The sequence below is a fragment of the Lolium rigidum genome, chromosome 5 (assembly GCF_022539505.1).
Source record: "Lolium rigidum isolate FL_2022 chromosome 5, APGP_CSIRO_Lrig_0.1, whole genome shotgun sequence".
Classification (NCBI taxonomy): domain Eukaryota; kingdom Viridiplantae; phylum Streptophyta; class Magnoliopsida; order Poales; family Poaceae; genus Lolium; species Lolium rigidum.
Genome location: NC_061512.1, coordinates 188,077,139 through 188,091,654, shown reverse-complemented (window position 1 = coordinate 188,091,654; position 14,516 = coordinate 188,077,139). Strand labels below are relative to the sequence as shown.

The 14,516-nt window shown below is 43.8% G+C and overlaps 1 protein-coding gene across 1 annotated transcript; it reads left to right on the top strand.

The window, feature by feature from the left end:
* The first annotated feature begins 1,352 nt into the window (after positions 1-1,352).
* LOC124652306 (putative 1-phosphatidylinositol-3-phosphate 5-kinase FAB1C) lies at positions 1,353-8,731 on the top strand. Its single transcript, XM_047191323.1, has 11 exons — positions 1,353-1,610; positions 1,932-2,639; positions 2,724-2,877; positions 2,949-3,290; positions 3,486-4,178; positions 4,270-4,601; positions 4,683-4,809; positions 4,917-5,075; positions 5,165-6,664; positions 6,750-7,016; positions 8,140-8,731. The coding sequence occupies exons 1-11, from the start codon at positions 1,372-1,374 to the stop codon at positions 8,392-8,394; spliced, it is 4,776 nt and encodes a 1,591-aa protein (XP_047047279.1). The 5' UTR covers positions 1,353-1,371; the 3' UTR covers positions 8,395-8,731.
* Positions 8,732-14,516: the final 5,785 nt, after the last annotated feature.

The window sequence follows — 14,516 nt, the reverse complement described above, 5'->3', positions numbered from 1 at the left end:
ATTATATGAATCAATAAGGGAAGATTCAGATAGAGTTTGTTCATCTTCCTCCCATTTTTCTTACAGTAGAACAACTAATAATAACCAATTACGAAAAAACAACAAATGGTCGTTATTAAGTGTTACAGATAAGATCATGTTTATATCTTTATTTAAGATACATATTATATCTATTCATCTTTATCGCATTACCTTGGTTTTCAAAACACATGATTTCATCAAAGCGTACAATCGATGAAACGTGCTTTTGGTAACTACCAAGTTTCAACATATAGAAATTGTACCATTAATTTTGTTGTACAAAGATTTCAAAATGCATTAATTTTCATGATGTTCTATTGTAGCATTATAAATTTAAGTTCTATCTTAAAAGGTTGTGTCCATATCTAAAACACTGTCTATATTGTTATGGTACAAGCGAGTGCACAATGTTATCATGTATTAAATTGTTCCTAGCATTCGTTGATATATAGCGGTGCACGGTGGATTGATAATAGATATAGAGACATTAATGTACTACTATTTTCTGGCAAAAGAAAATGTACTCCTTACGGTACTACTATTATATGAAGCAACAAAGGAAGATTCAGATAGACGTTGTTCATCTTCATCCCATTTTTCTTACGGAGTACGAAAGAAAGAACAAATGGCCGTTATTAAGTGTTACAGATAAGATCATGTTTATATCTTTATTTAGTATATTTCTATTACAGTTAATAATCAGAAAGTTGGCAATCAATTAACCGCCAATGAATGAAGAAAGAAAAGCGAGTACTTTTTGAGGCGTAACGGAAAGGAGAAAACGGTATTTCCACCGAAACAAGTCTCGGCTTGCCGTTAACCTCCCGTTTTACGGCGTCACCTTCCCAGTATTCACTCTCATGTCTCAAATCTCCCTCCCAAATCCGTATAAGAAGCACCACCGCTCCGCCGCCGCCGCCTCATCCCCAAGCTCCCAGCTCCGACCAACGCAAGCCGAGCCTCGCCCTCCTCCCAATCTCCCAAATCTGCAGCCAAGTCGTACCAATCCGGCTCCGGCCCTCCGGCCGCCACCGCCGCATTGGCTGAACCCCCGCTCCGCCGCCTCCCTTGCTCGCCGGAGCCCCGCTCCGTCGCCGACCGCCCCCCTCCCCTCGCGGGGCTGGGCCGGACCCAGCAGTAGTTCCGCGCCGCGCGCGCGGGCGCGTGGGGTGGTCGGTGGCTTCGAGAGCAAGGAAGCTTCCGCGCGGGCGGCGGCCTCGCTTCGCTTAGGTTCGGTGCGCCGCGTTCTCCCCGCTGCATCCCTTTTTCTTGGCAGTTTCTCTACTATACTCGGTTGGTACTAGTTTTTAGCGTGGCGTGATAGGGATGGGCGTGCTAGATTTCGCGGCGATGGGCGCGGTGGAGAAGGTCAGATCCCTCGTCGCCGACCACCCGCAGCGCCACATGCAGAAGGGCGACGCCCTCGCGCGCATAGAGACGCGGCGGCGGCGGCAGCAGGAGGGGCGGCCGAGCAGCCCGGCGTCGCCCGTCGAGCCGCCCACGACGCCGCTGCGGCCGCCCGAGGCGAGATCCAGGAGCAAAGGCGACGCCGCTCCGCGCTCCCCTCCTCCTCCACGCTGCGATATTAGGTAACTAACACGAATCTCTCTGTCTAATGCCAGGTTAATTGGTTCCTAACAATAAACTAGGGATAAACTGTACGCAACTGAATTGGCGAGTAGTAGACAGGCAGTTATTAATTACTCTTCTTACCTATAAGTGGCTTCAAAACACGTCGGGTCAATTACCTTTGAGTGGCTTTAAATCTCGACCCTGTTTCTTCAGAAGTGTAGTCAATTGGATGGTCCAGGGAGGCCGATGTGGCTTGAGTAGATGTAGGCTTGTATAGCTCTAGCTGTTGATGATGAGTTCTGAATAACTGTTGAATTTGTTTGTGGTTGTGGATGCAGGCAAGCGGATGACGAGGACGCTCATGAATCCAGGGCCCAGTTTTTAGCCCCAGGGACTTCCATCTTACATGACTTTTCAGATACAGATTCTAGTGTTAGTGTTAGCAACTCAATGTACAGATCGGTGACCCCAAGCCCCACCGAGAGTCCTACTTGTGCGCTGAGGCAGAATGACGCTTCTGATCATGGTGCTATAGCAACGGCTGACTCAGATGATGCCCGGGATCTAGTCGATGCTAGCATCGCCGAGAACAGCCAGGAGAGCCATGGACCATCTTGTATCTTTGATTTTGGTGATGATATTTGGTGCCCGCCACCACCTGAAGATGAGATTGACGATGTTGAATCAAGGTTATTTGGATTTGATGATGAGGAGAACGAAGTTGGTGACAGGAGCAATACTTTTGCACCTAGTTGCTTCAGTTGCAATAAAGTAGCTGGTGTTGATGGTGTCATCGAGGGATCCTATCAAGAGAGTGTCCAGAATGATTTATTCAGGCATTTCCAAGCTCTAGTTGCACAGTTACTGGAGGGGGAAGGTGTTTGTTTGGCCAGTGACAAGGATTCAGAAAGTTGGCTTGAGATTGTGGCCTCGTTGGCATGGCAAGCTGCTTACTTTGTGAAACCTGACACCAAGACAGGCGGCAGCATGGACCCTAGTGATTATGTGAAGATCAAGTGCATAGCATCAGGGAATCCAACAGATAGGTATGTGCTTACTTGTCTTGTTCCAGCACATTGCATGCTTGTACTGATCCCCGTATGGTACTGATATGTAACATTTGTGTGCAGCAATTTTGTAAGAGGAATTGTTTGCTCCAAAAATGTAAAACACAAGCGCATGGTCTCCGAGTACAGGAATGCTAAGTTGCTCATTTTAGGAGGTGCGCTTGAGTACCAGAAAGCTTCTAATAAATTAGAATCAATTGGAACTATACTTGAACAGGTTTGTGTCTGCTCATTCTGAAAATTTAAATATGTTGTTGGTGATCTTGCTGACAAATGTTCTTTCTGTAGGAAAAGGAATTTCTACGAAGTATTGTTGAAAAGGTTGAGTCTAGGAGACCTAATGTGCTGATAGTTGAGAAAAGCGTCTCATCTTACGCCCAGGAGATCTTAGCGAAAGATGTCTCGTTAGTCCTGAATGTGAAGAGGCCACTTTTGGAGAGAATATCAAGATGCACAGGTGGTCAGATTGCCTCATCGATTGACAATATCGCTTCAGCAAGGCTAGGGCAGTGTGACATGTTCAAGGTGCAAAAGGTTCTGGAATCATCACGGTCAGAACATCCAGAGAAGAGACCATCAACAAAGACACTGATGTTCTTTGAAGGCTGTTTGAAGCGCCTGGGATGCACGGTAATATCACTTTATGAAGATACAATGTTAAAATTGTCTCCTTTTGGCATTTAGTTTCATGTTTCCAATCATGTGGTGTGCTTCACTGTCGATCTTATTACTTGCCGTACTGAATCCATACGTGAATTGCTTACTGAAACCATTTTGCAAATTTCTCTTACTGTGCCAGCTAAACGTGCGACACTTTCTATGTAGATTCTGCTGAGGGGAACTTCTCTGGAAGAATTGAAGAAGATTAAACATGCAATGCAACTGGCAGTATTTGCTGCTTATCATCTGTCCCTTGAGACATCATTCCTTGCTGATGAAGGTGCAACAGTTCCACGAGTTCTTTCAATGTCTGCGATAGGTGCACGAGAAGCATTAACCAGTACAGATCACATTTCTGCTATATCTGATGATCATGATACTGCTGATAATCTCAGAGCTGCAGTAGAAAACTATTCACACAATGCCACCATCAACCAGATATTTGATGGTATTTCTATATCACCACCTTTATCACAGTTGGATGGGAAAAGCCTGGGAAGTGTACCTGAATATACAGAACCGGAATCTCCTGTTAATCGTGTCAATTCTTCAGTCGCAGGCGATGTCTGCCAAAAAGCTGTCTTGGACAAGATATCCATGGAGTTATGTTATTTGGAAAACACTGGGAACAACGTATCACTTGATAACATTCGAGCAGGAGACCTGGATGAACAGAACAAGCTTTCATGTAGCTACTTACCTGCTACTGACAATCATCAGAGCATCTTAGTTTCCCTCTCAAACATCTGCATCCCCAAACACTTAGCATGTGAGCGTTCTCGCCTCTTGCGCATCAAGTTTTATGGCAGTTTTGATAAGCCACTTGGGAGATACCTTCGCGAGAACTTATTTGACCAGGTATATCTGATATGAACCTATGCAATCTATTTTACCAGATTTCCCTTTGCCATTTGTCAAAATTGCAATCTGTTGTTGCATTTCTTTTCAGGCATATTGCTGCCCATCGTGTAAGGAGCCTTCAGAATCACATGCAAGATGCTACATGCACCAGAATGGAAGCCTAACAATAAGTGTTAGGCGTCTCTTGTCCCAAAAGTTGCCAGGTGAACATGATGGGAGGATATGGATGTGGCACAGATGTATGAAATGCAAGTTTAAAGATGGAATGCCACCTTCAACACATAGAGTGACCATGTCTGATGCTGCCTGGGGTCTATCATTTGGGAAGTTTCTAGAGCTCAGCTTTTCGAATCATGCAACTGCCAACCGAATTGCAAGCTGTGGGCATTCTTTACAAAGGGACTGCCTTCGTTTCTATGGGTAATGTAGCTCATTTATATGTTTTCGTCTCTCATAACCAATCCCATCATGGAGTTTTAATCTTTTTACAAAACATTGCAGGTATGGAAATATGGTAGCAGCCTTCCATTATAGTCCCATGGCTACTGTATCTGTTAACCTCCCACCCTCAGTGCTGAATTTTGATTGCCACGGTATGCAAGACTGGGTGAAAGGAGAGGCAGTCATGGTATGCTGTTAAATATTCGTATTAAAGAGATCAATGATTCATTTCCATACTCTACATTCTCATTCTTATAACAGGGATAATGTAATGATGCAACAATTTTTGTGTAGGCATTTGATGAAATGGAATCCTTACACATGGAGATATATGGATTCCTTAATAATATTGAAAAGAGTTCTGTCTCCTTGGATGAACCAGGAAAAGCAGGTATACAGAGTCAGATTATAGAGATGAGGGATTTGCTTAACAGGGAAAGAAAAGAATATGAGGTATGCCCTCTAATTTTGTTTTGTTTCATTTGTCTCAGCCTCTCAGGCTTCAGTGATTTTTGTGTAATCATTGTTATTTTGCTTCGCAGGGTTTGCTTCTACCAGTTATGGAGAGGAGTGGTCATTCCACGAAATCAACTTTTGATACTCTGGAGCTCAACCGTGTGAGACGTGGTCTCCTCCTAGATGCATACATTTGGGACTGCAGGTTGTGCAACATAGATTCGCTTAAATCAAATGGCAATATTTCCAGAACTGAAACTTCCAATCCAGAAAATCCCCAAGCTACCCGCGTAGAAGAAGATAAATCTGAATTGCTGCAGACTGTTTCACAGAATGGAGAAACACATGACGAACCTGCCACAGGTCCATGGTGGTCCTCAGTAGGACGAAGAAAATCTCTACTATCTAGAGAGGGCCACTCGATAGATGATGGGATTATCTTGGTTGACACAGATTTACCGATTGGGCTGGAGGATGGTTTGGTGAGTGGTGCAGGAGATCTTGACGTGGTCTTTAGCAAATTCGATGTATGTGAGAATGGACAGTGTCTATCCATGGATTCTATCAAGGTACCGGTTGAGAGGTTACCCTCACTTGCATCTATTTTATCTGACAAAATAGATATGGCATGGAGCGGATCTAGTGAATTACACTGCAGCATTGCACAAGATTTGACCACTGGTGGAAATGGATCTCATAGTTTGGTGAACAATCCAAGTTACAAGAAGGCAATCTCACCAGCTCGAGTCCATTCATTTGATTCCATATTCAGATTGCATGAGCAGGAACAAACTGGATTATTGCCTGCTTCATTACATCTGTCCTTGAAAATGAAATCAGCTCAATCCTTTAGAGATTTCACAAGCCTTGTAAAGGATCCGATGACAAACATGCGTAGGGCTTTTTCTCAATTATCTCCCAGATCAAGAGGAAACTTAAATGTTATTCTTACTCGTGCACCTACATATCTCAAGTCTGCTTCCCATATGGTGAGTGATGGGGCACGATTGCTGCTGCCTCATATTGGCTCTGAAGGTGCCCTTGTTGTTGCTGTCTACGATGATGAGCCAACAAGTATTGTAGCATATGCCATGACATCACAAGAATATGTTGAGCAAGTTACGGATAAACTGGATACAAAATGTAGCTTTCAACATATGTCAAATTATGCTGCAGTCAGCAATAATGGGCTTGAGAAATCTTTGCCCTCACGAGAAGCCCCTTCAGATTTCAAAGGAACCCACTTCAAGTTTTCGTTTGACGATGAGGCATTTTCTGCTGATAATACAAAATTTTCAGTAACCTGTTATTTTGCAAGGCACTTTGCCTTACTTAGAAAGAAATGCTGTCCAAGTGATATTGATTACATACGTTCACTAAGTCGCGGTAAGAGATGGAGTGCTGATGGTGGAAAAAGCAATGTTTACTTTGCAAAGACAATGGATGATAGATTCATAATTAAACAAGTCACCAAGACAGAGCTAGACTCGTTTGTTGAGTTTGCTCCTCACTACTTCCGGCACTTGACACAATCATTGGCTTCTGGAAGCCCAACTTGCCTGGCCAAAATATTAGGACTTTATCAGGTTCGCCATTTGCAACTTTTACGTTCATCCACAACACTGTTTTTGAATCAAGCTTTTTGTAACTTGTTGTGTTTCTTTCATCCAGGTTAGCATCAAGGGCACAAAAGGAGGGCGGGAGGTAAAAATGGACCTAATGGTTATGGAGAACATTTTCTTCCAGAGAACAATATCGAGGGTCTATGATCTGAAAGGTTCAGTGCGTTCACGGTATAATTCAGATAAATCTAGCCACAACAAAGTACTATTGGATTCTAATCTCATAGAGGAACAACATACAAAACCCATATTTGTTGGGAGTAAGGCTAAGCAAAGGTTGGAGAGAGCTGTTTGGAATGATACATCAGTTCTTGCGGTATGTAACTCTCCTAATTTATCTTGTTCTTTTACTGCCAAATTTTAGAAATCCGTATGAGCTCTTGAAATGCCATATTTTATTAGCAGCTGATCACAAGTTTGTTTCCGTGATATGAGAACAATCATGTGTATCACAAAAGTGAAGCAAGAGGAAGCACCTTTTGAATTCATAACTCCCTCTGTTCCAAAATACAAGCAATATAAATTTAGTCAAAAGTCAACGTTTCATAAGTTTGATCAAGTACATAGATAAAAATATGAAACTCTACCATACCAAACCGATATCAATGGATCAATCATAAAATGTATCTTCAAAGTGTATTTATTCAATGTTGTAAACATGATATTTTCTTGTATATATATTTGGTCAAACTTAGTAAGGTTTGACTTCTGACTAAATCTATGCCCTTATATATTGGAACAGAAGAATTGTGATTTAAACCAGCAACTGATAGTAACAGATAATGCTGAGATTCAAGGAAAATTGGATTTCTCCTTTCCTCCCACCTCTGCCAAACAAGCCCTAGTTGATTTGTTTTATATTGATTGAAAGATAGATTAAGAATTTGAGTGCATAACTATGACCATCCAGGAGATATTGGAAATAGAGATAGTACAACCTCCAGGAGGTGATAAAGCATCAGCCAATTCCAGAACTACAATAATAGCACAATGGTTTTTGCTACAGAAATCTATTATAACAGAATTAAGCACTTACGTAGGCTTAGCCTTACTCTATTTCTTGCCACTGTATCCCGTTAGCTATAGGAAAGGTGTTGTTTCCTGGTAAGGGTGTTCAACGGTTTGAACTCAACCCATGAAACCGGCAATTTGGCCAGCCAGTTCATTTGCCTTTACCGGAGCACAAACCTGAGCGATCAAGCTAGCAGAAAAAATAGAACTGACCGTTTCAGCTGGTTATTCCTGGCCTTTCTCTGAATGCACTTGTTTTCTCCATGAAATGGGTCCCATTTGTTGTTTCTGACACCAGAGTGATTGTAGCACTAGAGTAACATCTTATTGCGAACCTAAAACATAAGTTTTGAGATCACCTTGCATCATCTTGCCTGCTCATTTTAGAGAACATGCAGTGGTTAATCAATATGATTTATTTTTTGCAGTCCTTGGATGTCATGGACTACTCGCTTCTGGTTGGCATTGACGAGGAGAAAAATGAGCTTGTGGTCGGCATCATCGACTTCCTGCGACAGTACACCTGGGACAAGCAGCTGGAGACCTGGGTGAAGGCATCGGGCATCCTTGGCGGTCCCAAGAACGAGATGCCAACTGTTATTTCACCTGTCCAGTACAAGAAGAGGTTCAGAAAAGCGATGTCGAGGTACTTCGTTGCCGTCCCCGACCAGTGGTCCTCGTAAAGAGCGTTCCTTAATCAGTCACCGTGTCAGCAAAAACAGCATCGTTCATCCTCCCTGGCAATTTTTTTCACCAAGACGGGGGTGAATCGAAGCGGATAGCCATTCTTTGGTTCGATTCTTTTTTTTGTTTACTAGATGGCAATACTGTTGCAGCTTACTTAGCTGTAGGGGATTCTTATTGTTGGTCCATGTAAATCGCGGTGATCGACGCGGAGTATTTAACGTGTAGATGCACCTCCTTCTTTTGATGTAACCCCGGCTTCTATGCCAACAGTTGTAGGAGAACATTGACATATTTAACATGTAAAAGCTCATTTTAGCAGTTAGGATTTGTTTTTACCATTTGTTAGCTCGGGTGACAGTGAAGCTTTGAAATTTTGAAAATTCAAAAACTCAACTTGAAATCTACAAAAGAAATCCAGAAAAAAAATCCTGAATGATTTTTTAGGGTTCAGGGGTGAAAGTGATAGCTCAAAGTGTTCAGGTCGAAATTGTTAAAGGGAACCGACTGCTCCCTAGCGTAAAAAATTGCTTTGATTATTATTTTAGTCAATATAATATATGTCACAAAATTATATCATTGGAAAGATTTTTGCATACGAATCTAATGATGTAGATTTTGTAGACATAAAATTTATATATCGTTGAATAAATCAATGAATCCTAATTTACATTAAGTAAATAACAAAGTTTCAGGATAAATGTGAACTACTAGGCTATCATACACGTATGAATTACGCTGATAATACAAACTAGAATAACTTGGCTTTTCAATACAAGTATGCAAAATATTTTCTAGAAATTTAATATTAGTACCTATGTATGGCTATCTTCTTTTTCGATAAAGGGTTTTATTACTTAAAAGATTTAAACGTTGCATCCGACCTCTGCATAATTAGGATGCACACATTCATCCAATTAAACAATAAAAAGATAAAACAAGAGGTGCTGAAAAAGAAGTTATCGTAAATTACTGAAAGTTAGGAAGATCACAAACTCAAAATCTATAAATGTTCAGAGGCACGGGAAATGCACTTTGGCTCATAGGAGCATATGCTCCCATTATGTGAATCCACATTTTAAAGTATTAAAAAATTCTAAACTAAATTTTTACATGTACATATAGATATTTTATGTTGGTACACAAGTTTTCAAAAGAAAAAACATTTTTCTGTGGCTCCTGTAAAAAAGACAAATTTTAATGCTGTAACACGACTACGTACCGGACATTTTTTTGTCTTTTTTGTACACACCACACAAAATGTTATTTTTCCACGAAAACTTGTGAACGAACATAGGATGTCACAATGTATAAGAAAAAATTTATGTCAGATTTTTTTTGATATTTCTAAAATTGTTTTTATTATTTTTTATAATGGGTGCATATGCACGCGTGTGCCAAAATGCCACCTCCGGCACGGGAAATGCACTTTGGCTCATAGGAGCATATGCTCCCATTATGTGAATCCACATTTTAGAGGCACGTACTATTTAATCTAGAACACTCATGAACCAGAATGCTTATAAGTAGCAATAACAAGTTCACAATAGTACATTATTCTCTATTTTGAGACCAGCACATCGTTATCATGAAATGGTAGATTGATTTTTTTGGTTAAAGGAAATATATTAATATCAAGAAGATACCAATTACATTCAGCCTCTGCAGCTACGTAATACCCTAATGGTAGTACAGATGCACCCAGCCAAAAAAATAAAAATAAAACTAAGAAACAAAAGTCCCGCTACGATGTTCCAGCCATAGCAGCAACAATACATCCACCACCATGACAATAAATGAACTCCAGACTCTCAAAAAACCGATACCTCCGAGAAAGAATCACTGCACAAGCAGTGTCGTCGCCCGATCAAAAGATCTTAGGTTTCACCATGAAGATAGTTCCCGCTCTCAAAATAATGCCTTCAACAAGGTCATTGTTAGACACAACCAGTTAAGGCGAGACCCTGAATTTTCACCATGAAAGGTAAGAATTTTAATTTCACTTGTGCTGCCACTTGCATGTTGCTGCTGCGAAACTCAGAACACCAAGCAATCCCCTCAACAATACAGAGACTCGAACCTCCATTGCTAGTCCTCCAATCCAGTCTTCATGATATTTCCCGCCTCTGATTTCACCATGTACTAGAATGTCATTTGATGGCAACACAGAACAGAGCTTCGCGTCGCTCCCTCCTGAGGTCGGAATAAAGCATGGGTGCGCACGACCGAATACTACCAGATCCAACAAACTCCAGGCAAAAATGCAATGTTCCATTCGCCGGCGGAACTTTGCGGAACTCATCACTCCAGCCAGATCAAGACGGACATGCCTCAGGTAGGTCTTCATCTTCGCATAAGAGAGACTCGAGGACCGCCACCATTATTCAGGTCGGGCCCAGCGCCGCCGACCATCCTAGGCCGACCGAGGCAACGCGGCGAGACGCCTTGCAACCGGCCGACCCTCCACCGGCGACAACCAAGATCACGGAGAGGTAAAGGAGAAGACCGACCTAGGGATTACACCCATCTGGTCCATCCCACCTCGGACCTCCACCGACGACATGGCCCGCCGCCAGTGTAAGGGTATGTTGCCCCTATGTGTGGTTTTGGTAATTAATGACAACCCCTATGGACTAATGTTTTCATTGAGTTTATATGAAGGAATATTCCATAGGTACTACTTGTACTCCATGTGTTGGATTCAAGTATGGATGCCATGAAGATAAAGGTATACCTTGTGTATTGGCATCAAGATCATCGGTATGAAGATATATATGTGATATGATCAAGAAGAAGAAACGAAGATGGAGTTCTTATGTGGAACTCAATATTAGCCATGCTCTATCTTGTGTGAGTATGAGAAGATACAAGGTTGAGTTGGGCAAGTTCAAGATGAGCATCTCAAGTGAATCACATGCTTGAAGCTTGCCATCCATTTGGTGATAATGGACTAGTGAAGATGTGCATCAATGGAGCTTTTCTCATCATAGTTTATGGGGGAGAATTTGTGAGTCTTCACGAAGCAACATTGGTCAAGTGAGGCATTCCGGCTTGAGTGAAGCTTGAAGAGTTATCATCAAGATCAAGCGGGATGCGCAAGGCAAAGGTATGGCCTTGCTAGGTTTTCCTTTTACCGGTCTCAAGGTGGTTGATGGGAGACCGGATTATAGGATAGATAGCCGCACTATCAAGAGGAGCTTTCGGTTGGGTAACCTGATCACATCGTCTTAGGGAGCTCAACCCTTTGCATACTTTGAATATCCTTATTGCTTCTTGGTGTTTCTCCGTGTGAGGTTCTTGAGCTTGTTGCTAGCTTTACAACAAGCCCAAGTTCATCGAAAACGGAATCCGCATGCATCTTCTATTGCGTTTTCGAGTTTGGACGTCTTCACCGTTTCTTGACGGTGGGAGACTCCCTCTCTAAAATCATCTAAAAATGTTCTGTGAGGAGTCTCCATATTTCCAGTTTTTGTTGGGATTCTATTCGTCGTTACCTTTCCAACAAAATTGGTTTCAAGTCAATCGGAGTTCGGGAGCATTAGTTATTAAAGAAAAAGGAAAAGGAGAAAAGAATAAAAGGAAAAAGAAAAAGAAGGGGCCAGCCGACCGGCCGGTCTGACCGGACCGGCCACCGGCCCACCCGGTCCGCGACCGGACCCGGCACTGGTGCCATCCGGGCTGTGTCCAGGGGCTTCTGGCCCATGACCGGCCGCAGGCCCGGTCCACAACCGGCCTGCCCGGCGCACCCCCCGGCCTGACCGGATGCCTCGCTGGGCCGCCTCCGCCTCGCACGGCCCACACGGCCTGCGCAGCCCAGGAACCGCGCGCCCCCACGCCTAACTGCCGCTCAGTGCGCTCGCCAGCCTCGCCCGGATGCTGGGCCGGTCGGACCGGACGGGCCGCCGGCCTCCTCAGCGCCCAGTCCGGTCGGCCGGCCTGGCAGCCGGCTGGGCCGTTTTTCTGACTGTTTTTTCTGCCCGATTTTCTGTCTTTTTCCCCCAACAGCTATTTTTCCCCTTTAGCTATAAATAGGCTTCTTCCACCTTGAGCTAGGGTAACTTCTTCCTCTTTCTCTCACCTCCATTGTTGCATTTGAAGAAGTTGCTCTCTCTCTCTTGTTCCCCCCATGATTCTTGCTCATATTTGAGGATTTGAGAGAGGAGATCTAGATCTACACTTCCACCAAACCAATTCTTCTCTAAGTGAGGGAATCTCTTGGGATCTAGATCTTGGAGTCTTTAGTTGACTTTCCCCTTGTTCTTCCTCTCCAATCTCATCCTAGCATTCGTTGCTTTGGTGGGATTTGAGTGTGAAGGACTTGAACACCTCCGGTGTTCTTGCTTTGCTTCATTGCATAGTGTTGAGCTCTCCACCACGATTTGTTCGAGTGAGAGACCGTGAGCTTGTTACTCTTGGAGGGTGACCTCCTAGTTGGCTTGGTTGGTGTCCCGGTGATCTCTTCGTGGAAGATTGTGAAGGGGCCCGGGCTTCTCCTTCGTGGAGCTTGTGAAGTGGTTGTGGAGCTTGCCATCTCCGGAGCGGAGGAAAAGCTAACCATAAGGAAAGGGCCATTATCCTTCGTGGGTGTGGTTCGGAGAATAGGGTGAGCTTTCGTGGCGCGGGGAATCCTTCGTGGGACCTCCACTCCTCCAAACGTGACGTACCTTGTTGCAAAGCAAGGGAACACGGGAATACATCCTCGTCTCCGCGTGCCTCGGTTATTTCTATACCCGAGCTCTCTTTCCTTGTGATAGCCATCGTGCTTGAAGTACATATATCTTGCTATCACTTGTGCTACATATATCTTGTGTCTATCTTGCTTAGCTCTAGTTGCTATTGTTACACTTAGTTGAGCTTAGCATATTTAGGGTTTGTGCTTGTAAACTAAACGATAGTTTAATTCCGCATTCTTACAAGACAAATCCGCAAGAATTTGTAATTGCCTATTCACCCCCCCTCTAGGCGACATCTCGATCTTTCAGCCAGCAGCCACCACCACCATCACCAAGACACTGCCCAGACCGGCGCCCAGGTTGCCGTCCGCCGCGCCGCCGATGCCCTAGGCGCGCCGCCACTCACGACTCCGCGCATCGAGCAGCCAGCACGCCATGGTGCCCGGTGAGTGCACCACGCCCAACCGGAGAGGATCCTTCCCGCGCCGATCCACCATGCTAGGGGACGAGCAGGCCCCGCCGCCGCTGGCAATGACCAGGGAGAGCCAGGCCGCGCCCCGTGGCGGTGGTGGGAGGAGGAAGGAGGCGTGGGGGGAAGGGCTGGCGGCTGCTATCTAGGGTTTCCCCCCGTCGCCACGCGGGGGCGAGAGGAGGATACGTGCCAGATTGATGGACATACCTGAGAGTTCCTCAATGGCAGACAGATAGTAAGATGAAACCGGGTATGTAGGCTTGCAAGCAATTCAAGGTTGTTACACGTACAAGAGAGCTTGTCAGACCTGATAATATTCCTCCACACTTGAAAGAATCTTTAGTCAGTTATTCCTACGGTTCAACTACCAATTGAATTATCACAGATTCAACTGCCGATTAAAGAGATGATAATCAGGTTGTCTACCTTAAAACCTTAGCTTTATACTCCAAAACTTTCTTTATTCGCTTCTTGGATGGAGTCTTCTAGTATGAATACCCTGAATTTTCTGCAGATATGTGATGTTACATTTCAGCTTATGACGATAAAGTTGTGTGGAAGATATGAGAGTTTACAAGGAAGACATTTGCTCCATAGGAATTCTGAATGATTGATTGTTGCACACTTGCTCTAGTTGTGGTTGACTGTTTAAGCAGGGACGGAGCCAGGAATAGAAGACAAGGGGGGGCTAAATGTACATCACATAAGCTGGAGGGGGCCATATAGCTAAAATTTGCTATATTTAGGGGCAAATCTACAAATTTTAAAGGATTTTTTCAGGAAAAAAATAATCATAGGGGGGGGCCATGGCCCCAGCCTGCCCCCCACTGGCTCCGTCCCTGTGTTTAAGCATTGTAGCATGTAATTATGAAAAAAATCGTTACCAACAGGGAAATAATCCCTGCCTTGACTATACGTTGTTAGATAGAATATTAAACCTCTCCATTTCACCGTAAAAGAAAAGACCTCTCCATGC

Bases quoted from the DNA above. Each gene is read 5' to 3' on its own strand.
- LOC124652306 (XM_047191323.1), top strand. From the start codon at position 1,372: ATGGGCGCGGTGGAGAAGGTCAGATCCCTCGTCGCCGACCACCCGCAG. The intron at 5,076-5,164 runs GTATGCCCTCTA...TTTGCTTCGCAG, and splicing joins GGGAAAGAAAAGAATATGAG to GGTTTGCTTCTACCAGTTAT. The intron at 6,665-6,749 runs GTTCGCCATTTG...TCTTTCATCCAG, and splicing joins AAATATTAGGACTTTATCAG to GTTAGCATCAAGGGCACAAA.